This window comes from Phacochoerus africanus, chromosome 2 (assembly GCF_016906955.1).
Source record: "Phacochoerus africanus isolate WHEZ1 chromosome 2, ROS_Pafr_v1, whole genome shotgun sequence".
Taxonomy (NCBI): Eukaryota; Metazoa; Chordata; class Mammalia; order Artiodactyla; family Suidae; genus Phacochoerus; species Phacochoerus africanus.
This window is the reverse complement of record NC_062545.1, coordinates 86,386,323-86,411,294: the sequence shown is the minus strand read 5'-3', so window position 1 is coordinate 86,411,294 and position 24,972 is coordinate 86,386,323. Positions and strand designations below refer to the sequence as shown.

Here is a 24,972-nt window from a genome sequence, read left to right as displayed (position 1 = left end):
GATGTCCTTGGTACGGGGTTGTGGAGACAGATAGCTTAGCTTGTGACCTTGGGCCTTTGCTCATGTCTTACCTGGAAGCTTTGAAGGACTGAAATTTGCTGAAATTCCACCTATCACTTACTTTTAAATTACCCCTTTTTTTTGACCACATGTGTCATGTGGAAGTTCTTGGGCCAGGGATCAAATCTAAACCACAGCTGTGACCTCTGCTACGATTGTGGCAAAGCTGGATCCTAAACCCACTGCACTGGGCCGGGGATTGAACTCTTAACCACCACAGAGACAATGCTGGATCCTTAATCTGCTGTGCTACAGCGGAATTTCCAATTACCTACCCCTCTTTTCTTTGTTTGAATATATTGAGCAAACATTTTATATTCCGTATCTGATCACTTCAACATCTGAAGTGTTTGTGTGGCTTTTTCTTCCCTTCTGTTTTTGTAACTCTGACTCATGATGTTGTGTGTTTCCAGAATGTTTAATTTTTGAACATTAACTGCTTCCTTGCTAATATCTTGAAACTAGTTGCTTGAAGTAGTTTAACGGAGTATAAGGCTTTGTATTTTCACTTGGGATGATATTCTGGGACAAGAGTTCTTGATCTCCCAGCTCCTAAACTTAAACCATTGGCAGAGGCAGAGAAACACATATTAGGTTGCTTGTTAGGAGATATGGATTCTAGTCCTGATTACTGGGTTAGTTACCTAGCTCACCTCTCTGTCAAAAGAGCAGTGACAAGTCACTGAATAGTTGAAAGACAAATGGCTCTATTTCAGGATTGTGGTCTGTTGTTGACAGTTTCACATCCATTGTTTCAGCAACTTCATTATTTGCTGAGGCTGTGTACAAAGTACTTTAAAATCAAAGAGGAATTCCAGTCATGGCTCAGTGGTAACAAACCTCACTGGTACCCATGGGGACTGGGCTTTGATCCCTGGCTTTGCTCAGTGCGTTAAGGATTCGGCGTTACCATAAGCTGTGGCGTAGGTTGCAGATGCAGCTTGGATCTGGCATTGATGTGACTGTGATGTAGGCTGGTGGGTACAGCTCTGATTCGCCCCCTAGTCTGGGACCCTCCATATGCCACAAGTGCAGGCCTAAAAAGACCCCCAAAAAAGAGGTATAGCATACGTTCCCTGTCTTGCAGAACTGAAAATTACTGGACAGGACCCAGTAGCTCTTAGACACCAAGTGAGGAAGTAAGTGGAGGCTATTCTGGACTGGGGAGGTACAGGGTGAGAGGTGGGCTCTAGGTTGATCTTTGTAGGAGGAAGACCTAAATGTTGAGAAGTCAGGAAGGCATTCGAGGCAGGGGAGGCAAGTGTTAGTCACTGTGGTGAGGAGATAAGTGTAGGGAAGGGGAGATGGGAGATGACCTGGAGAGGCTGGGACCTCAAGTGCCAGTACCACACCCCCTCGAGGTACCTACCCTGCCCCCTCCCCCTCACTCAGCCCTCAACAACCACTAGTCTGCTTCCTGTCTGTAGATGAGTCTACACTCTGGACATTTTAAGTAAATGGAATTATACATTATATGGCCCTTTCTGACCACTTTCCTTCACTTGAGCATAAATAACATTTTCGAGGTTGATCCCTATTGTGGCCTGTATCTGTACCTCATTCATTGGCACGGCCATGTAATACTCCATCGGATGGATATGAAATGCAAATTCTTAAGCCCCAGCCAAGAATTGGCTCAGGTTCTTGAGCCCCACCCCAGTCTTACCGAATCAGAAACTTTGGGAATCAGCTTCCTACTTTCCACAAGCGAGTAGGGAAACCACTGCAACAGGATCAGGGGGAGAGGGACTGTGAGCTGCAAAAGTGGGCTTGAGGGCCTGGGCATGGATTTCTACCTTCGCCTTAGGGATGATGGGAAGTTCCTGGAAGGTTTTTAAGCAGAGGTGTGAAACTATTAGGTTTGTGCTTATTTAAAAAGGTCACTTTAGCTTCTCTATAAAAAAAACAGTTTTTGGGGAAATCTGGCTAGAAGAAGATACAAGAAGATAGAGGTAGATGAGAGGGGATGGCTTGGCATGGGCTCATGTCAGTGAAATGGAGAAGCATGGGTGAGTTCAAGAAAAACTTTGAAAGCAGGAACTTGATGATTAATGATTTAGGGATTCATTGTGTCATCAGGGAGAGTCAGAGATGGAATCCAGGTTTTTAGGTTGGGCAGGAGAATCAGTACCACCACTAGATCTTCTGAATTTTCTGTTTTTCTAAGATGTGGGTAAATCCTAATTACCTGATTCCCACCACACCCTGGAATCTACTCTTTTCTTTTCTTTTCTTCTATTCCCACACCCAAAGCATATGGAAATTCCCAGGGCAGGGATGTAATCTGAGGCGCAGCTGCAACCAACGCCATGGGTACAGTAAGGCCAGATCCTTAACTCATTGAGCGAGGCCAGGGATCAAACTTGCATCCTCATGGATTTTAGGCAGACTCGTTTCTGCTGAGCCACAACAGAAATTCCTCATCTTAATAACTTCTTGATCTTAATCTGTAATTGCAAAAGAGGGGTGACTAAGTGTGACTCCAAATAAATGGCTATTTACGTTGATGTTGGCTGTCAGCTTTAAAAAATTGATGTTGATCATCAGTTTAAAAATAGACGAGGATGGACTTTTAGTTCTAGAGGACAGTGTGGGGATGTTTGTTAATTTCTCTTGTCTGAAATCTATTCGACGTTCTAGTTTTTTTTTTAACTTTATTTTATTGAAGTATAGTTGAATTACAAAGTTGTGTTACTTTTTTCTGTACAGCAGTGATTCAATTGTACATATATTTTCTTTTTCATATTCTTTCCCATCACTTTTTCTTTTTGCTTTTCAGGGCTGTACCCGCGGCACATGGAAGTTCACAGGCTAAGGGTTGAATCAGAGCTACAGCTGCCTGCCTACACCACAGCCACAGCAATGCAGGATCCTAGCCACATCTGCCACCTACACCACAGCTTATGGTGATGCCAGATCCTTAACCCACTGAGCGAGGCCAGGGATCAAATCTGCATCCTCATGGATACTGGTCAGGCTCATTACCCCTGAGCCACAACAGGAACTTTCTGAAACAGTTTTCTTTTTTTATAAAAGAAAAATATCTCTAGAACACACTTAAATTTCCAATGGTTGGATAATGTTCTAAATACTAGAGTAAGTACTTAATACAATTAATGCATGCAATGATGTTATAAAAACAAAATATTTTTAAAACAACCGAAACATCCTACCCCAAATATGTATGTTATTAGGGATACCATGTAAAGTCTGTTTCTAAATGTTGAGTTCTTGGAAGGTAATATGAAAACTAATTACTTCAGGGTGATATTACGGTTTTTTTTTTTAAATTGAAAAGATGACTTAACATTATAAACATGGAAGAAAGCCAGTGCAAGTTAGTGAAGAAAACAAGATACAAAATGATTTCTGGTTAAGAAAGAAAATATGTTAAAAGTATTTATTCAAGCTCAATAATGTTTATTTGTTCAATACACACAAATTGAGTGCCTCGTAACTACCAGGGACTGTGGTCTTGTTACAGAGACAAAAAAGCAGTCTTTTCCATCATTGCAATTGTATTGCTTGGAAGTCTGTCATGGCTTAGCAGTTAACGAATCCCACTAGGATCCATGAGGATAATGGTTTGATCCCTGGCCTCGCTCAGTGAGTTAAGTATCCAGCATTGTCGTGAGCTGTGGTGTAGGTCGCAGATGCAGCTTGGATCCTGAGTTGCTGTGTCTGTGGTGTATGCCGGCAGCTACAGCTCTGATTTGCCCCCTAGTCTGGGAACTTCCTATGCTGTGGGTGCAGCCCTGAAAAGACAATCAATCAATCAATAAACAAATAATTGTATTACTTTAATTCATAATACATATTGTCATTCTTTAAAAAATGGCCCTGTATTTCTTGATTCCCCTTTCTGACACTCCAATTCCCTAAAACTCAAGTTTCAATCTCTCACAGGATGGCCTTTCTCATTGTTATCTTTGGCTTAGTAACCTGGTATTTGCTTTCTAGGAAGGTAGACTGAAATAGACACCAGAGACACAATACTTTATGTGTAACCTCATGTTTATTTTATTTTATTATTACTCAATTAATTTATTACATTTGTAGTTGTACAATGATCATCACAATCCAATTTTATAGGATTTCCATTCCACAACTCCAGCACATCCCCCCCACCCCACAAACTGTCTCCTTTGGAGACCATAAGTTTTTCAAAGTCTGTGAGTCAGTATCTGTTTTGCAAAGAAGCTCATTCTGTCCTTTTTTCAGATTCCACATGTCAGTGAAAGCATTTGATGTTGGTGTCTCATTATCTGACTGGCTTCACTCAGCATGATAATTTCTAGGCCCATCCATGTTGCTAAAAATGCTGGTATTTCATTCCTTTTAATGGCTGCATAATATTCCATTGTGTATGTGTACCACATCTCCTTGATCCACTCTTCTGTCGATGGACATTTAGGTTGTTCCCATGTCTTGGCTATTGCAAATAGTGCTGCAATAAACAGTAGAGTACATGTGTCTTTTCGAGTCATGGTTTTCTCTGGATAGATGCCCAGGAGTGGGATTGCTAGATCAAACGGTAGCTCTATTTTTAGTTTTCTGAGGAATCTCCATACTGTTTTCCACAGTGGTTGCACCAATTTACAATCCCACCTGTAACCTCATGTTTAAACAGCATGTGAGTGTTGATGGCGAGCAGATGGCTTATTGGGGTTTATTATACATCCCCGTCCTGTTCCCTAGCAAGGAAACAGATTGGTGGGTATTTTAGCAAGGAGTGCAGTCCATGTTAAGGTAAGAGAGAGACTAACGTGAGGTTACACGTATAGAGGTATTGTGGTCTTTCCTGCTACATCCTGAGACTGATTTGCTCAGTGCCTGCATTTCTGGGATCTTCTTGGCCTTCCTTGGTGCTTGTTGCCTCAATGTGGAAAGGCTTTCTCAGAGTTCCCACTGTGGCGCAGTGGGAATCAGCAGTGTCCTGGGAGTGCTGGGATGCAGGTTTGATTCCCCAGCCCTGGTGTGGTGGGTTAGGGATTCAGTGTTGCCACAGCTGCTGCTTGTTTCTGAAACCTGGCCCTGGAACTCCATGTGCCATAGGGCAGCCGAGGGAAAACAAACAAACAAACAAACTTCCTCTTCCCCTCCATCCCTTACACCAGGTTTCCAGGCAAGAAGGAAGGGAAGGGGTACAGGACCTGGGACCCATAATCCCTTGGCTTCAGCAGGAGGTCAGAGCCTTATGCAGCAGTTCCACCCAGCTGACTTCAGCCCCCAGCTTAGCAGCTAGATCTGGGTCATGTAGCTGCCCAGCTGAGGGGTGCCTGGGATGCTGGGCTTTCATCTTTCAGCCTTCAGGGAGGGGTAGTGAATAGCTTTTGGAGTAATTAATCTAGAAGCATACTCTATGAGAAATAATACCTAGCTTATGATAAATAATGCCCAGTGAGTCTAGCAGTGTATGTTAGTTAAAGAATTTGCCATGAAATGATAGATCTCTAGGTACCCTACTTTCAATCACTGGAAAGTTCCTGCAGTCTTTGACCAGGAAAAGAGTCCTTTGCTCCCTTTTGAGTTGGATCCCCTCCTCCTCCTAGTCTGGTGCGCCCCTCCTCTTTGGTGGATCAAGTTATAAGCATCTATCCTTTCTGTTCTCTTGCTTCTGCCTGCTTTTGACTTGTTCCACAGGAGAGACATAAAAGGCCCTCATCAGCCTTACATCTGCCTCAAGTCAGAAGAAAGAAAACTTGTGTAATTGAAGGGTGAAAGTAGGTGAAATGAAGAACTGTTGCATCAACTACCTAAAGCTTTGCAGGTTCTCAGAAGCTACTTGATATTTTTTGCAGAAGCCACATTTAGGGCAAAGGAAGAATTAATATGCTTGAATGAATGAAGCAGTAAAGCAATGCTTATTCTTTTAATCTCTTTTCTTACTTAATCCTCCCAATAAACCTATAAAAAAAGGTACTGGGTCCATTCCACAGTTTTGGAAATTAAGGCCAAATGAGAAGCTTAGTAATTTCTCCAAGGCTACTCAACTGATAAGGCCAGGATTAAAACCAGGACAATCTCACTCTAAAGTACATCCCTTTTTTGGTTCGTTCCAGTTTTTTTTTTTTTTTTTTGCTTTTTAGGGCCACACCTGCAGCATATGGAAGTTCCCAGGTTAGGGATCGAATTGGAGCTATAGCTGCCGGCCTATGCCACAGTCACAGCAACACAGGATCCAAGCCGTATCTTCAACCAACACCACAGCTTAGCACAACGTGGGATCCTTAACCCACTGAGCAAAGCCAGGGATTGAACCAGCAACCTCATAGTTCCTAGTCAGATTCATTTCCACTGTGCCACGATGGGAACTCCTGTTCCAATTTTTCTTCTCTTCCATCTGTGCTTCTTCTTTAAGCTTGCTTTCCCACAGTTGCTCATGTTAAATCTCAGTTAAAGAAAAACAAGTCCTGTCTTATTCAAGTTGATGATGTCTTTATCTACTAGCAACTCCCCAGGTCCCAGAGTGCAGCATCAGCTGTGTTCACCCCTGAATTCAAACATGACCATCATGTCTGGAAGCATCTGGAAGAAATCTGACAGTCTTCTTAATTGCATAAGTTAACTGGCAGCCCTCTGGGAAAGAACTGATTCTACCAGGGGAGAGAGTGGAGGAGGATACAGGCTTACTTACATCTAAGTCTGTGCCTCGGAATAGGGGGTAAGTGAAAGTCAAGTGCGGTGTAGTTTATTTAGCCTGGCCTCTGATCCACTTCCCCAGGGATTCCTGAGTCAGGAGGTGGCCACTGAAAACTACTGGCATTGTCACTAGGATTTCCACAGATCAATGAGTGTTGGTGCCGCATCAGCAGACTCATCAGTACCAACCCAAACAGCTCATCACCCACACTCCCCTGGGGGTGGGTCCCCAGGATTTGGGTGCAACAATGGAGTCCTCAGCAAATCTGGGTCCAGCAGGAGTTTGGAGTTGAAAGGGTAAAGGTCTATTGTCTTCATCTGTTCAGGGTCCCATAAGAAAATACCATGGGCAGGTGGGGCTTATCAACAACAGAAACTTCTCACAGTTCTGGAGGCTGGAAGTCCAAGATCAGGGAGCCAGCAGGAATGGGTTCTGGGGATACCTCAATTCCGGATTGCAGCCTGCAGTCTTTTTGCTCTGTCCTCACATGGTGGATGGAGGCAGGAATGTTCCTGGGCCTCTTATATAAGAACACATCACCTTCATCACTTAATTCCCTCCCATGAACCTCACCTTCAGATGCCATCACCTTGGGGGTTGGGTTTCAACATAGGATTTGGTGGTGATACAGAAGGGGCCAAGAAGGCTGCTTCCAAGCACATGGGAGGAACTTGATTGAGAGCTCCTAGAAATAATTTGGGGGAAGGGGTTGAGGGCACTAGAATTCTGCGGTAGCAACTGGAAGCAGAGTCAAGGAAATACCAACATATTTGCTTCATGTTCAGTTGCCACGATTTGCAAATATATCAACAATCTTATAAAAATGTTTGGGTAAAACAAAATGCTATGTTGTGTGCTTGGCAGTTTTTGAAGTTAACTGACAGCAGCATTTATTTAAACATATAATCATTGTGGCTCAGTGATTAAGAACTCAACTAGTATCCATAAAGTTGAGGGTTTGATCCCTGGCCTTGCTCAGTGGGTTAAGGATCCGGCATTGCCACAAGATGCGGCATAGGTTGCAGATGCAGCTCAGGTCCTGAGTTGCAATGGCTGTGGCATAGGCCTCAACTTTAGCTCTGATTTGACCCCTGGCGAGGGAACTTCCATATGCTGCAGATGCAGCCCTAAAAATAAAAATAAAATAAATAAATAGGCTTATTGCCAAACAGTAAAAAAATAAAACATCCAGTCGCATACAACTTCCTTCTTTAGTATCATGTCAACCTTAGAAACAAAGCCTTTTTTAGGCTCAGGGTCCAGAGATTCTTTGGAATGATTTTAGGCTGCTGATAACTCCTTGTATGCAGTTCCTCGTATCTGAGACATACTGCTTTTGAAAATCATACAGCTTTAGCATCCACTGAGAAGTATTGCTGTTTGATCCACATTCCTGTTTGGCTAAACTTCAGCTTCTGAATTAAATTGTCCTGAATTAAATTGTCAATTCAGTTTGATCTCTTGACCATCACCTGGAAATCTTTGATGTGTGGCCCTGGAGTGATCATTCTTTAATCATCAACTCAGTTAATATTTGCTGAGGGCCTCCTGTGTGCCAGACCCTGTGCTTCCAGAACTGACAGTGGACAGAGAGGTGAGCATAAAAACAAGTAAACAGATGAGTAAATACAATTGTAATAGATAATTAATACAACTGAGGTGTTTTGAGAGGGTTTTCCCAGGAGGTATCTCATCCTCATGGTAAGAGAAGCAGCCTTAGAGCGACACTGGTCCTTCTACTTGGGAAAATCCTAGTTGTTCATTAACAGCCATTTATTGAGTGTCTGGTCTGTTCCAGATGCCAGTTCTCAACCCCAGGACACAGTAGTGAACGGATGAGCAGATAGAACCCTCCGCCCACATGGAATTTGTATTCTGATAGGAGAAGGTGGACAAATGCTTAAAACAACCAGAATGTCAGATGCCAAGGGCTGCAGTGAAAACAAAAGCATTAAAGGGGAGGAGGGAGTTCTGGGGGTGCTGGTAGAAATGTAAAATCACCTGGTTTGGGAAGACCTCACTGAGAGAGTCAGCTTTGAGCCAGAAATGAAAGACCTGAGATCTAGCACAGAGTTGGCAAACTTTGTCTGAAAAGGTCAGCTGGTAAGTACTTTAGGCTTTGGGAACCATACAAGGATAAAGTACTTACAAGGGCTCAACCGTGCGATTCCAGAGGGAAGGCAGCAGTGAGGGATATGTGTGAACCGATGGGGTTGTCTTCCAACCCAGCTGTATTTATGGGCACTGAAATTTGTATCTCATTGAATTTTTGGTTATTGAACTGTGTGTATATTTTGGAGATTCATCCCTTTTTGGTCACATTGTTTGCAAATATTTTCTCCCAGTCTGTAGGTTCTCTTTTCATGTTGTTTATGGTTTCCTTCGCTGTGCAAAAACTTTTAAGTTGAATTAGGTTCCGTTTGTTTATTTTTGTTTTTATTTCCATTCCTCTAGGAGACTGATCCATGAAGATATTACTGTGATTGATGTCAAAGAGTGTTCTGCCTTTTACTCCAGTTAATATTTAGGTCTTTAATCCCTTTCAGATTTATTTTTGTGTGTGGTGTTAGAGAATGTCCTCATTTCATTCTTTTCCCATGTAGCTGTCCAGTTTTCTCAGCACCACTTATTAAAGAAACTGTCTTTTCTCCATTGTATATTCTTGCCTCCTTTGTGGTTTATTAATTGATCATAGGTGCGTGGGTCGCACAGAAGTTTTACATGTCATGAAATGTTATTATTATTTTGATTTTTTTTTCAACCATTTAAAAAGATAAAGACCAGAGTTCCCATTGTGGCTCAGCGGTAATGAACCCAACTAGTATCTAAGAGGATGCGGGTTCAGTCCCTGGCCTCGCTCAGTGGGTTAAGGATCTGGTGTTGCTGTGAGCTGTGGTGTAGGTCGCAGATGCAGCTCAGATCCTGCGTTGCTGTGGCTGTAGTATAGGCTGGCAGCTGCAGCTCTGATTCAACCCCCAGCCTGGGAACTTCCATATGCCACAGATATGGCCCTGAAAAAGGAAAAAGAAAAAAAAAAGATGAGATCTGTTTTTGGCTGTGAGCCATACAGAAATAGTTAGCAGGCTCGAATTGGCCTGTGGGCCTCCCTGTGATCTAGCTGGAGAGGTTTAACAGTGTCTGTTCCCTTTAATTGCTTTGAATGATATGTCATGGTGTATGTTTGAATGATAAGGTAAAAGGCAACTTGCATGAGTTCTTAGATATCTTCCTGTGTTAGGTCCAATAACTTTATTGTTACTTTACAAGGAAAAGAATGAAAATTCCTGTTTATCTGGTGACAAATAGTCATTTCACTTACATGAAATTTATGACTTCCAGCTTTTATTTCTCAGCTCTGCTGTGCAGTAATAGCTTTTATTTTCAATCCATCATACTACAATATTGCTGAAGGCATTTTATGGAGCAATTAAGAGTTTTACCAAGTAGCACTGCGTTTAGAGGCAAACTGTAGAAAATTTGACAAAGAGTGCCTTAACTAGGATTTTATTTGTTTAATACAGAGAGGTTTAGCATGGGCTACACAAGACTAGTACCGAAGCTTAAAGTGTCATTCTCCTGTCATTCTGCTCTATCACCCTCAGCCTATGGTGTTTGTTTTCACATTTGCCAAATGGTTTCTGCACCTTCAGGCACCACGTGCATACTTTTGCTGGGAGAAGGGGGAAGAAAAACTAGGTGCAAAATGGACTTGGTCTTTTCATTCATGAAGTGGAGGCTTCCCAGCGAGCAGCCACTGTCTGTCTCATTTGCCAGCCCTGTGTTTTGGGATCACCCCTATAGCTGCAGAGGAGTTTGAGACAATGGGTTTTTGTAGCTGAGTACATTGCTTTCTTTTTTATTTTTCTTTTTTTTTAAGTTTTACTGAAGTATAGGTGACTTAAAACACTGTGATCATTTCTGCTATACAGTAGAGTGATTCAGTTCTACGTAGACACATACATCCATTCGTCTTCAGATTGTTTTCCCTGCACGGATTATCGCAGCGCATTGGATAGAGTTTCCTGTGCTATACAGCAGGTCCCTGTTCATTGCTTTCTGAAACAAAACTAGGCTTCTGTTACTAAGAAAGAAAGGGAGATTGGCTGCTGGGTAAATAACTGTCATTATCTGTTATGGCTTCTTCTTCTTCTTCTTGTCTTTTTTAGGGCCACACCCGAGGCATATAGAGATTTGCAGGCTAGGGGTCCAATCAGAGCTACACCGAGGCCACAGCAATGCGGGATCTGAGCCCTGTCTGCAACCTCTACCACAGCTCGCGGCAATTCCGGATCCTTAACCCACTGAGCAAGGCCAGGGATTAAACCTGCGTTCTCATGGATACTAGTCAGGCTTGTTAACTGCTGAGCCGCAAAAGGAACTCCTGCTATGGCTTCCAAGTTTGTTTGAAGGAAAAAAACCCTGCCAAAAAACTTGTTCAACATACTGCCCCCTCCCCAACAAGGGCACATTGACGTGGGTGAAGGCAACAACCTTTGGCCCACAATTTCCTCCTCTTTCACCTGCTCACCAAATTTCTTTTGATGTTCATTGTAAGATACATTTTGTTCAGGATGGTTGAGATGGAGGAGAAAACAGCTCTTTGTGTCAGGGAAGTGACGGTTTATGTTATTGTTATCTGAACTCTGGGTTTATGCCAGCCTGTGAAGTGCCCTTGATGCCTCCCATTGCCACAGGGGAGGCTTTCCATTACCTGGGGCCCTGCTTCTCCCAAGTCCTGCCAGTTCCTGCCCTCTTCACCGGGTAGACCTCAGAGGGAAAGAAAAAAACAACTGGTGGCGTGACTCATCTTCCTTCCTGATGATGCTAAGGTCACAAACAACCACTTGGAGCTTCCTTCCCTGGGTTAATTCTCTTCTCTTTGTTTATTTGGGTGATTGCTCTAGCACTGTTTTTTTCCTTTTAATCATTTGGCTTTCCTTCTTCTTCTTTTTTTTTTTTTTTTTTTTTTTTTTGCTTTTTAGGGCACCACCTGCAGCATCTGGAAGTTCCCAGGCTAGGGGTTGAATTGGAACTACAGCTGCTGGCCAACGCCAGAGCCACAGCAACGCCAGGTCCTAGCCGAGTCTGTGACCTACACCACAGCTCACAGCAATACTGGATCCTTAACCCACTGAGCAAGGCCAGGGATTGAACCTGCAACCTCATGGTTCCTAGTCAGATTCGTTAACCACTGAGTCACGACGGGAACTCCAGAAGCTGCATGTGTCTTGATTTATCCTCATACTAAGTATGGGTGAGCTTTTATGTACGCACATTTGGGGGTAATGATGAAGGTTGTACATCTGTACATTATATAAGGAAAACCATGAATGTTTTCTTGTTGATCACACCCATGCACAATTGAAATGTGCTGGCTTTGTAGAGCTCCAAATAGAGGCATTAAATCCAGACCCTTTCCCCTGTTTAAATTTTGGCAGTGGTTGTGTGGGTAGTAGGACTGTGGGTAACTTCTTGTTGGTTTATTTTACACAGGGCAGTGGGGAACCATTAAAGAAGGATTTCAGGACCATGATTGTCTTGACAAGAACGCACACTAGGATTTTGATCAAAATAGGTGAACACTTATAAACTCTACCTGGTTGGGTTGTAAGGGAAAATTAAGTAGGATGGATGATGCTTTTTTGCATGCTCACTTTCCAAAAGAATATGACTATGATGAATGAGGGGAAAAAGTCACCTTTTTCAGCCATGAGAAATGGCCTAATTCAAGAAATTGGGATACTGTAATTTTCAACTTGGATTTACAACCATACAGTAATTCTGTCATTTTATAATATCATTGAGCATACAGTGTTCTCTTTTGCCAGCTTTTTATTTCTGTCCATACTAACTATGCCATCTTGCTAGTCACTCACCGACTTGAACCCAGTACTCAGAGCCTCTGTGCTCAGGATGAGTAACATGTCCACCCCAGAGACATGGATCACAGAGGCTTTTGGGGAGCTGGATGAAGGCAAATCAGTATGTGAAAGTTTGTTCTTCAGCATTTTATTTTCTGGGACGAAAAGTCTTTCTAGCTGCCCGGCCACCCCAAAAGGATTCTTTTCTTTGGCCATCATCACATTTACTTCACCACTTAAGTTTTTGTCTATTTCTTTTGCTTTTTTAGAGCTGCACTTGAGGCATATGGAGGTTCCCAGGCTAAGGGCCCAATCGTAACTACAGCTGCCGGCCTATACCACAGACACAGCAACATCAGATTCAAGCCATGCCTGTGACCTACACCACAGCTCACAGCAATGCCAGATCCTTAACCCACTGAGGGAGGCCAGGGATGGAACCCACATCCTCATGGCTATTAGTTGGGTTCGTTTCTGTGGTGCCGCACAACGGGAACTCCTTAAGTTTGTTTTTTATGTGAGTTCCCAGAATCCTTTAGAAAAAGCTCGCTTGCTTTCTCTCGTTTTACGTGCTGTGTTTACAATATTGATTATTGTCACTCTCAACTCGGTTGGTTAATACAGGACCTTAAATTAACAGGATTGGTGACATTTTGAAAACCTGCAGACATGTTTGCAGCTCTTCAAGAGCACACCTGACCCCTAGTGACTGAAAAAGGAAACATGAAAGATCAGAGGCACAGGAAGGGTTAAGAAATAGAGTTCAAAGTAAGAGAATGCTTGTTGTTTACTCCCACCTTACCAGTGGAGAACTTTTTTCTCTTGTGAAACTGATGAAAGGATGCTTTCATGACAGTGGCGACGGCTGTGGAATATCTGAGAGAGGCTGCTGAGGGGAATAAAAATGTGGCCGCTCCTAGGAATCAGTGAAGTGTTGACATCTCAGAGGGGCTACACTTGGTCTTCAAATGGTTCGGGGCAGAGGGGGGGCTTTCATAACTGTAAATGTCGACTCCTGGGGGTTAAGAGTGGGGAGGGGGTATGGACCCTAAGAACTAAGTGAATTTTCACTTCAGACCTGGCCTGCCCCTCCCCAGACAGTCTGAGTTGTGCCCCAGAATTCTGTGAAGAAATCAGAGTGGCAAAATTTGCTCAGACGTTTGCTGAGTAACCAGGGAGGAGTGGGCAGTGCATGGCCTCAGCAAAAAAATCACCTTTTTTTTTTTTTTGGATCAGCGACCTCCATCCATGAGAAATCTGATCCTATTCCAATTGGAAATACTTCCATGTGGTTTCAGAGGAGCGTTTCTCCTTATTTGTAGGTCTTCTCTCTGCAGATAAAGAAGAAGCAGCAGGATGTGGTGAGATTTCTGGAAGCCAACAAGATAGAGTTTGAGGAAGTGGACATCACAATGTCAGAAGAACAGAGGCAGTGGATGTACAAAAACATCCCTCCGGAAAAGAAGCCTGCTCAGGGCAACCCTCTGCCCCCACAGATATTTAATGGTGACCGATACTGCGGAGTAAGTAGCTCCATTGTTACCAAGTTATTCCTTTGCCTGATTCAACACACAGCGTCACCTAGAGTGCAGTCGGGTGTTTTCAATGCAGACTGTGACCTCCGCACCAAGTAACTAATAACAAAGGGTAGAGTGGAGGGCGTGTCTGAGTCCAAGGTCACAAACCCTGTGAATGTGAGTACAGGTGGGCCTGTCTTCCTCTTTGCTTTGGCAAAGGGGGTGGGAAGGGAAGTTCAGTACCTGCATGTTAACTGAGATCAAGATTTTAATGATATATTTTGATTAATACATTTTGGGGGGCAGAGTAGAAAGGGTCAGTATTCTTTTTTTTTTTTTTTTGCCACACCCTTGGCATATGGAAATTCCTGGGCCACAGCTGCAACCTGCACCACATCTGCAGCAATGTCAGATCCTTTAACCCACTGTGCAGGGCCAGTGATGAAACCCATGCCTCAGCAGTCACCCAAGCTGCTGTGGTCAGGCTCTTAACCCACTGTACCACAGCAGGAACTCCAGGGGTCATTATTCTTAAATCTTTATGTCCCTCTAGTGTAAAAAACTACTGATAGCTGATTATAAACGAGTTTCATTTTTTTTGTGATCACGAGCCAGAAGGTCAGTGTGAACAACTAAAATACTTTAGGTGCCTTCCTGGTATGTGTAGCATTGAGAAGATGAAGGCAGTTCTGTGTGTTGTCTCTTTTCCTTCTCACTCCTTAGGTTAAGGGGAAAAAAATAGAGAAACATCTCTTTAATGAATAGTTAGGATTTGCTTTTTTATTGAAATATAGTTGATTTACAATGTTTTATCTTCAAGTGTACAGCAAAGTGTGTGTGTGTGTGTATTATCCATTTCCCTTTCGTCCTACTAAGAGATTCTTTAACTTACCCCTGAATTCCTTCATTGCATTTTTTATGTCATTCCTCTCCCCTCCTTTCTCCTTTCTGATTTTTTTTAAATAATGTTGTACTTTTATGAGATGAATGCAAGATCATAGCTCAGTGGAGTTATTAAATACGATTTCTTTGAAGTTTTCTCCTCTTACCTGTATTATCTCTGTTTCCACTTATTACCTGTTTTTCACTTTATTTTGGTCCTTTCTCTCAAGTGTGGTGGACTTTCCTCAGATGTCTGGTGATCCTCCTCTTTTGTTTATTTAAGAAGTGAGGCACTAAAAAGCTGATTAGAAGTTGTGTGTGTGCTATGTGCCGGTAGGCTTGTTTCTCACCAGGCTTTTCTGTAGGATGACTGGGTAGCCTATTAGCATTCTCATTGCAAATACTCATAGTAGTATTTGCAGGTCTTTTTTCAGATAATGGTTTCATTTTTCCAGAGAATGGCCTTCTGTTTTCTTGCTTTGGGAATATCAACCTGGCTCTTAGAGTTCTGGACCCGTAGAGGGAGAGAGCTAGAAGGTCCCACTCTAAGCCATGCACATTTTGACTTCGTATCCCTGTTTTCACCCCCACTCTATTCAGTGCTGGTGTTTATAAGCTTGTGTTGCTTCCCAGAAGCCATGTCTGTTAATAGTCTATCTCCTCTGGGAAGAGTGAGGCACCCTGGCACTCAAACTGCTGCCCCTATAGTCTCCCTGTCTCCTGCCCTTGCCCATACAACCCATCTTCGCATGAGCAGATGTTCCCAATCCCTGATTTTGGGGGGGCCCTGCAGCTTGTTTCTTGTTGACGCTGACTCTGCATAGGTTTGACCATCCTCTACCCTCAGCTTTCCTCTCCATTTTTCTATCCACCTCCTGCATATGTGGTTCAGGGCTATCAATATCTCCTAGGTTCACTTTAAAAAATGGAGTTTTTTCTGTCTTTTTCTTTATTGGCCACCCCAAGGCATATGGAGTTCCCAAGCTAGGGATCATATCCAAGCTGAAGTTGCAACCTAAGCCACAGCAGCGGCAACACCAGACCCTTAACTCACTGTGCCGGGCCAGGGATCAAACCTCCATCTCATTGCTCCCAAGATGCCAAACTCCCTTTTTTTTTCTTTAATATATAATTCTTATTATTTTATGGATCTCTCAAGAGGAAGGGGTTTGAGACATCTTTGCTCTATCTCCATAAATGAGAATTCTTCAGAGCTCTTTGAGGAGAGGAATGTATTTGATGAATAAAAGAATGTAATGTGAAGTTACTGCCTTCTCTTTAATTTCACCTCTTTATGACGCTCAATCTCTGTGTATCTTTGTCCTACAGAGTATATGGAAATTTTTTCAGATGGACTGTCTGAGAGCTATCTGCAGGCTTACATATTGATTAAAGTGGCAGATAACTGGCATCTTCCCTGCTGGCGCAGTGTCAGTCCCATGCTGGGGGTGACGGCAGAGCTAGTGTCTGCATTCTGTCTTCATAGTCTTTTCTGGCAGGAGTTGTGAAGACAGTGTCTGCTCTTATCAAGGTCATATAAATTTGACTTTGACAAAAGCAAAAGCAATTAGAGGGCAACTAACCATGGCCTCCTTCATCTCACCTACTCCCATGTGCCTTGCTTTACCTGGTGATGGTTTATGAGTGGTCTTATCCGCTTGGATAACCGGTAGAAACCTGCCATACTGCAAGTGACAGGATGCAGTTAGGCATGAAGATTCTCCTGTTTCCTGAAACTGGCTGGAAACTTATTACTTTATTTTAAACTGGATGACGTAGGTATGTGAGACTTACACAGCTGCTAAGCCACTTACTAACCAGTGTGGATAATTGACTTCTCTCCCATAGCATTTGAATTTCTTGCTTATTGGGAGGAATTTCCCCTCCAGTTGGAAGCTCCCTGGCAGTCCAGTGAGTTCTTCCAATCTCAGATTTGAACATTCAGGGAACAATGCAGAAACGTAGTGTGAGTGTGCCAGGGTGATGGGCCAGCCATAGCCTGCTAACTAGACATCATAAGGCTGGTGTTGTCCAAGTGGGGCTGATCCTGAGATGTGTTCTTGGCTTCCCAGATACAGAAATTCCTCCTGTTTTCTCAACTGGTCCTCTAGCCTTCATGTTAATTCTGAAAGCTCCCCCCAGTACCTTCATACATTTTCCACCCCTCTAAGTTGTCCATTTCAGTCATTTGTCGGCAAGAACCCTTAATGGTGCAGACTGGTTGTTCTTGCTGTTTCCCTGGAATGCCTTACCATGATCAAGTCTTCTCCGGAAATGGGGTCCTAAAGGTGAACAGCCCAATGCCTTGGCTTATCTCATGGGTTTTCGAGTCTGATTTGGATTTTAGAGAGCTCAGATCCTCATGTTCAAGGTTTCATCTCTGTTCTTTCTGTGGAACTGGCATGTGTGGAAGGCACCAGAAATGAAAACGCATACATCTACACAAAAGTAAAACATTTACTCCCATTTCTTTTATCCCTCCCCATTCAAAAAAAAAAAAAAAAAGATTTGGATCTCTTTCTTTTTTATTTTTTAATTAAAACTTTTTCTTGTGGTAAAAATATGTATCATACAATTTACTATCTTAATTGCTTTTGAGTGTACAGTTGAGAGATGTTAATGTATGTTCACCTTACTGTGAAACAGGCCCCCAAAACTCTTTCATCCTGTAGAACTGAAACTCTGTATTCATTAAACAACTCTGACTTAGCCTCTCCCCCAGCCCCTGATAACCTTCATTCTCTACCTTCTATATCTGTGAATTTACCTACTTGAGATGCCTCATAGAAGGAAGTCATACAGTATTTGTCCTTTGTGACTAGCTACTTCTCTTAGCATCATGTTCTCAAGTTTCATCCATGTTGTATGTTGGTCCATTAAGGCTGTAGTAACAAAACACCACAGACTAGGTAGCTTACAAATAGCTATTTCTCAGGGTTCTGGAGGCTGGGAGTTCAAGATCAGGCTTATACTAGGGCTGGGTTCTGGTGAGGCCATCTTCCAGGTTGCAGGTGGCCCACTTCCTTTAGTGTCCTCACAGGGTGGAAAGTGTAGGGGAGCTTTCTCAGATCGCTTTCCTAAGAGACATTAATCTTGCCCATCAGAGTTCTGCTGTCATAACCTAGTCCCCTCCCCTTTGGGCATCAGCACTTCAGTGAGTGAATTTTGGGGGGATACAAACATTCAGCCTATATAGCATTGAAGCATGTGACAAGACTTTCTTTGTATGTATATATCATATTTTGGTTTTCCACTCATCCATTAATGGGCACTGGTTGCTTTTGTCTCTTGGCTGTTATGACTAGTGCACCTATGAATATGGTTTTACAAATATCTCTTCAAGATCCCATTTTTAATTATTTGGGATATATACATAAAAGTGGGATGGCTGCATCATATAGTGGTTCTATTTTTAATTTTTTTTTTTGGCCACACCTGCGGCATGCAAAAGCTCCTGGGGCAGAGATCGAACCCATGCTACAGTAGTGACAATGCTGGATCCTTAACCTGCTGCGCCACCAGGGAACTCCTATTTTTAATTTTCTGAGGTGCTTCCATACTGTTTTCCAAAGTGGTTGTGCCATTTTACTTCCTCCATAGTGCACAAGAGTTCTCCACATCCTTACTAACACTTGTTATTTTCTGTTTTTTTTTTTTGGTTTTGAGAGTAGCCATACTAATGGATATGAGGTGAAAATGGGTAGGATGGTTTTGACTTGTATTTCTTTGATGATTACTGATGTTGAGCACTCTTGTTTGTATATTTGTTGCTTGTTGTCCATTTGTACATTATGTTTGGAAAAATATCTATTCAAGTCCTTTGCCCAGTTTGGTTTTTTTTTTTTTTTTTTTGCCATTTCTTGGGCCGCTCCTGCGGCATATGGAAGTTCCCAGGCTAGGGGTCGAATCGGAGCTGTACCCACCGGCCTACGCCAGAGCCACAGCAACACGGGATCCGAGCCACATCTGCAACCTACACCACAGCTCATGGCAATGCCGGATCGTCAACCCACTGAGCAAGGGCAGGGATCGAACCCGCAACCTTATGGTTCTTAGTCGGATTCATTAACCACTGTGCCACGACGGGAACTCCCAAGTCCTTTGCCCAGTTTTTAATTAGGTTACTTGATTTTTTTGTTGTTGAGTTGTAAGAGTTCTTTCTATATTCTGAATATTTACCTCATATCAGGTAAGTAATTTGCTAGTATTTTTCTCCGAATCTTAGGTTGTCTTTCTCTTGATTGCATCTTTGTATGAACAAAGTTTTTAAGTTTGAGGTAGTCCTATATGTCTGTTTTTGTTTATTGCCTGTGCTTTTGGAGTCATATCAGCCAATAGTGTCATGAAACTTTTCCCCTATGTTTTCTTCCGGGAATTTTAAAGTTTTAGGTTTTATGTTTAGGTCTTTAGCTCATTTTTAGTTAATTTCTGTATATGGTATAAGTTGAGTTCAACCTCATTCTTTAGCATGTGGAGATCTAGTTTTCCTAGCACCATTTGTTGACTAGACTGTACTTTCCCATTCAGTGGTCTTGGCTCCTTTGTTCAAGATCATTAAACAATGTTCATGAGGGTTTATTTTTTTTTGGACTCAATTCTGTTACATTTGTCTATATGTCTTTCTGTCTTCATGCTGGTACCACATTATTTTGATTACTCTAAATTTGTGATATGTTTTAAAATTAGGAAGTATGATTTCTTTTAACTTGTCCTTCTTCAAACTTGTTTTGGCTGTATGAGGTCCCTTGAGATTATATATGAATTTTAGAATTTTTTTTTTATTTCTGCAAAATATACCATTAAGATTTTGATAGGGAATATGTTGGATCTTTAGGTTGCTTTGACTAGCACTGATGTGTTAACAATATTAAGTCTTCTTGTCTATGAACGTGGGATGTCTTTTCATTTTTTGTGTCTCTGTTCATTTCTTTCAACAATTTGGTAGTTTCAGTGTTCAAGTCATTTACCTCCTTGTTTAGGCTTATTCCTAAATTTTGGAGGGGAGGGGTTGGTACTATTGTAAATAGAATTATTTTCCTAATTGTCTTTTCCAATTGTTCATTATTAGTGTATAGAGACACAAGTGATTTATATATGTGTATGTATTTTGTCTTGCAACTTTACTGAATTAATTTATTAATTCTTTCATTTTATACCAAAAACTGGTAGTTAGAAATGGGAAAGCAGGAGTTCCCGTCATGGCTCAGAAGGTTAAGAACCAGACTAGTATCTGTGAGGATGTAGATTTGATCTCTGGTATCGCACAGTGGGTTAAGGATCCGGTGTTGCCGTGAACTGTGGTGTAGGTCGCAGACGTGGCTTGGATCCTGAGTGGCTGTGGCTCTGATACTGTGGTGTAGGCTGGCAGCCATAACTCCGGTTCGACCCCTAGCCTGGGAGCCTCCTTATGCTGCAGGTGGAGCCTGGAAGTAGACGAGAGCCATGCTAATCTTCAGGAGGCACAGAAAGACTAAATGACCAGCAGTGGGTTTTTTTTTTGGAGTCTCCTCTCCTTTTCTTTCTGAAGTATGAAAGGAAACAGGGAGATGTGTTTGCATTTTCTAACCATCGTTCAAGGTGAAGAAGCACACCACAAGAATACCTAAATGTATGTAGTTATGTTGTTCCCAAGTGCAGTGTTTAAGGCTTTTGAGAAGACTACCTTAGGATAATATATTTTCATTGTGTTTGGGGATCTTTTTTGAAGCTAAACAACCCCCTTAATTATTAGTTTTATAAATCCCTGCCTCATATAATTTTATTTTAAAAATATTACACACACACACATGCAGGCACATACACATGCACAAAGGCACACATGCAGACAGTCATCTCATCATCTGCAGAGGACTGGTCCCAAGATTCTCCAAGGATACCAAAATACACAAAAGATCATACTCCACATACTGTTTTGTTTTTGTTTTCATTTTTGTTTTGTTTATTTTTTATTTATTTATTTTTTTGATGCACCCAGTGCAACTTCCTGGTCCAGAGATTGAACCCAAGCCACAGCAGTGACCTGAGCTGCTGCAGTGACAACACCAGATCCTTGATGCACTGTGCTGCAAGGGAAGTGCTGTGTATACTTTGTCCAGCACTGCTTTGTTCTCCAACAAAACTGGCTTCCATGTCATTGTAAACAAAATTTTTAGAGGTTGCATATTATTTCCTTGGGGTGGATTATTATAATTAACTTAATTATTCCCCCACTGTGGGCTCTTTAGTTTGTTCCCAACCACTTAAAACAATAGTTTGTAACTGGCAAGGTGAATAGTGAATGTCATTTTATTCTGAAAAGTGCATTCTCATTTTAGGCTATTTCACTCTTCTTCCTTTTTTTAAAGCCCTCTATCAAACAACAAAATATTTGGGGATATATTGTTATCGAGATATGAAAGGTTATTTTCAAGAGCTACTTAGGGAAATAAAAACTAGTAAATGTTAAACAAAGTGATTACTATATGTGTTGCTGGTAAAACCAGAATTGAGTTTCTCAGGGCCTCAGGGTACCTGAAGTCATAGAGTAGAGACTGCATGTCTACCTGAGCAGCCATTGGACTTGAAGATTTTGAGCACCTTGCAAAGTGTACAAAACAAACGCAGATATATATTTGGGGCAGTATACCCAGTTTACATGAACTTTTAGGTTAAACAAGGCTTCAAGGAAATTTTACATTTACCTCAAAATATGTCTTCTAATGGATAAAGAAGATACAGTGTATCTGGTGTGTGTATATATACACACACAGAGACAGAAATATTACTCAGCCTTAAAAAGAATGAAGTAGGAGTTCCTGTCATGGCTCAGTGGTTAACGAATCTAACTAGGAACCCTGAAGTTGTGGGTTCGGTTCGGTCCCCGGCCTTGCTCAGTGGGTTCAGGATCCAGTGTTGCCGTGAGCTGTGGCATAGGTCACAGATGCGGCTCAGATCCTGCGTTGCTATGCGTCTGGCGTAGGCCGACGGCTGTAGCTCCAATTTGACACCTAGCCTGGGAACCTCCGTATGCCATGGGAGCAACCCTAGAAAAGGCAAAAAAAAAAAAAAGAAGAAGTAATGCCATTTGCAGCAACATGGATGGATCTAGAGGTTATCATACTAAATGAAGTAAGTTAAAAAAAGACAGATACCACGTGATAACACTTATATGTGGGATATAAAAATAATATTATACAAAGGAACTTATTTATAAAACAAATAGACTCACAGACATAGAAAACAAATTTACGGCTATGAAAGGAGAAAGAGGAGAGATAAATTAGGGGCTTGGGATTAATAGATATACACTCCAATATATAAAATAGATAACCAACAAGGGTCTACTATAGAAACGTATACTCGATGTCTTTTAATAACCTATAATGGAAAAAAATCTGAAAAAGCATAGGTGTACACACACACAAATATATGTATGTATTACTGAAACTAACACTGTAAATTAACTACTTCAGTTTTTAAAAATGGTTTAAAATTAAAAAGCAAATAAAAATCAATAAAAGTATCTTCTAATTCTCTGGGTCAGGGGTTGGGCTACCTGGTAAATACTTTACACTTTGGGCTGCATAGTTCTCTGCTCCATATTCTTTTTCATTTGATTTTTGTTGGGTTTTTATTTTGCTTCCTAACCTTTGGAAATGTCGTGCTTCTTTAGTTCATGGGCCCCTCCATGATCCATTCACATTTCCCCCTGCTTCCTCGGTTCTGTAGTGGGTCTCATTGGTGAAACATAGGATTAGCTCCCCCACCCCCAGCTCCTTGAAATTTGAGCATATCCCCTGGCCAAGTGGAGGAAAATGGAGTGATGACAGAAATTAGAATTTTGTTGGAGCCCAGCTGCCTGCCATAATTATGTTAATAGAACTTTGTCTACAGTCAGTAGGAAAAAAAAAGGAAAGTGAAAGTTCAAAATTTGCCTCACCCACAGAACTTTGTCTCTAAAGTATGGACGTTCTTTATGTAGATTTAACGTAAAGTCCTGAAAGCCACACCACACCCGTTTTCCTCATCTTAATACTTGCTTGGTTGCCAAATCCTATATTTTTTCCCTCCTGTCCTGTTTCTCTTTCAAAACACAGTTTCAAAGGGGCCTTGATGTTGACTTTGCCTAATTAACCAGGACTCTGGTTATTTCTCCCCCTCCCCCATGCCTAGCTAATCTGTGTGTCAATAACTCCTATTATGACCTTTATAGTTCATAGAATTTTATTTATTTATTTTTTTAGCCTTGCTCCTGGCATGTGGAAGTTCCCAGGACAGGGATCAAACTCTTGCCACAGTAGCGACCTGAGCTATTACAGTGACAATGCTGGATCCATAACCTGCTGTGCTCCAAGAGAACTCCCTAGAATTTTTTTTTTCCTGTGTCTGTGCCTTCAACCAGTCTCTTGAGTTCCTTGTGCTCATTCTCAGCAGATCCCATGGCCTATTTATCATAGGAAGGCTAGGAGCATAGACCATACTTAACAAAAATTGGTTATAAACGTGTGAATAGCTCCCCAGAGCTTTTCAGCGAAGCAGGTAGCCAACCCATTCTCTTGGCTCCCATCTTGTCAAGGTTCTGAGCATTTGTGTTCCTGTTTATTAATGAAACTTGAAGCTGGGTCGCTCAAAAGCAGGCTTATTGGATTTTGTCAATTTTACAGTGAAATCTATTTGGAGGTTCCCAACTGAGTGAAGCCAGGGATTGAAACCCATGTCCTCATGGATACTAGTTGGGTTCATTAACCACTGAGCCACGACGGGAACTGAAATCTATTTGAAAAATCACCTCTCTCAGAAGCTTACCTACCCCATAGATAGGATTTTCTTAGAAGACTTTTGATCTGAATTTGGATCTGAATTTGAAAATCTGCATTCCAGGCTTTCTGTCTAAAGGATCAGTTCTTGAATCAAGGAGAATCTTCTCTCTCCTTTAGATGTTTTACTGTAATTGAGCTCATATGGCACCCTCACAGATGCTATGAGAGGGTGGTGGGGAAAGGTGATGTCAGTTCCTCTTTACTGCTGATGGCTGGGTGCCCAGAAGCAGGGCAGTAGAATTAGATCTTCTTTGCAATTTTATTTCTTCTGTATAACCCTGGTTTTTATTCTTCTGTCTATAAATGTTTAATCTCCCATTTTCACCTTACTGAGATGTTTGCCTAGATAGTCTATAGTGATGAATCCCTGGAACGTGTGTGTCTTTCATAAAAACGATGGCTTGTGCTTTGAATATTGAAAACCTTCACCCAGACATTGTCAGCATACCCTGAATGTTTAGCGGTATTATCTTAACTTGCCGTTATCCATAACTATCCAAACTAGCAGTTCTCCTGTTGTTAAAGCTTTCTTCTGTTTTTTGGAAGCTTACACAGTTAGAGTTAATGAAAAGATAACTGTTCAAACACCAAGGTCATGTTTATATCACCCTTAAGATAGTAAAGCTTGTTGACAGGAGGGTCCAAAGTGAAAAGTCAGCTTTCCTCTGCCCTTCTTGGTGGCCTCCCCCAGATTGCCAAGAGGTAACCTCTTTTATGAATTCTACCTTGTGGTTTTCTTAGTTATCACTACTATTATGTTTCATTTACTAGTTATCTATATGCCTTGATTTTATTTATTTTTATTATTATTCTTTTAAAGATTTTTATTTTTGCTATTATAGGTGATTTATAAGGTTCTGTCAATTTCTGCTCTACAGCAAAGTGACCCAGTCATACATGTATATATATATATATATATATATATATATATATATATATATATACACATTCTTTTTCTCACATCATCTTCCACCATGCTCCATCGCAAGTGCCTAGATATAGTTCCCTATAAGTTACAAGAATGTAAATTTCTCATAATGCCATTCTGTAGCAACAGATCAACATAGAGATTCTAATACTAAGCGAAGTAAGTCAGAGAGAGAAAGACAAATACCATATGATATCACTTATATGTGGAATCTAAAATATGACACAGGAGTTCTCGTTGTCGTCCTAATTGGATTCATTATTGCTGAGGCACGACAAGAACT

At 41.6% G+C, this 24,972-nt stretch overlaps 1 protein-coding gene across 1 annotated transcript in view; it reads left to right on the top strand.

The window, feature by feature from the left end:
• The window catches only part of SH3BGRL2 (SH3 domain binding glutamate rich protein like 2), a 65,979-nt gene that overhangs the window by 24,606 nt on the left and 16,401 nt on the right, over window positions 1-24,972 (top strand). The window contains exon 2 of the mRNA XM_047763404.1: window positions 13,902-14,087. Within this exon, the coding sequence (XP_047619360.1) occupies window positions 13,902-14,087 (186 nt within the window). The remainder of the gene's footprint in view (window positions 1-13,901; window positions 14,088-24,972) is intronic.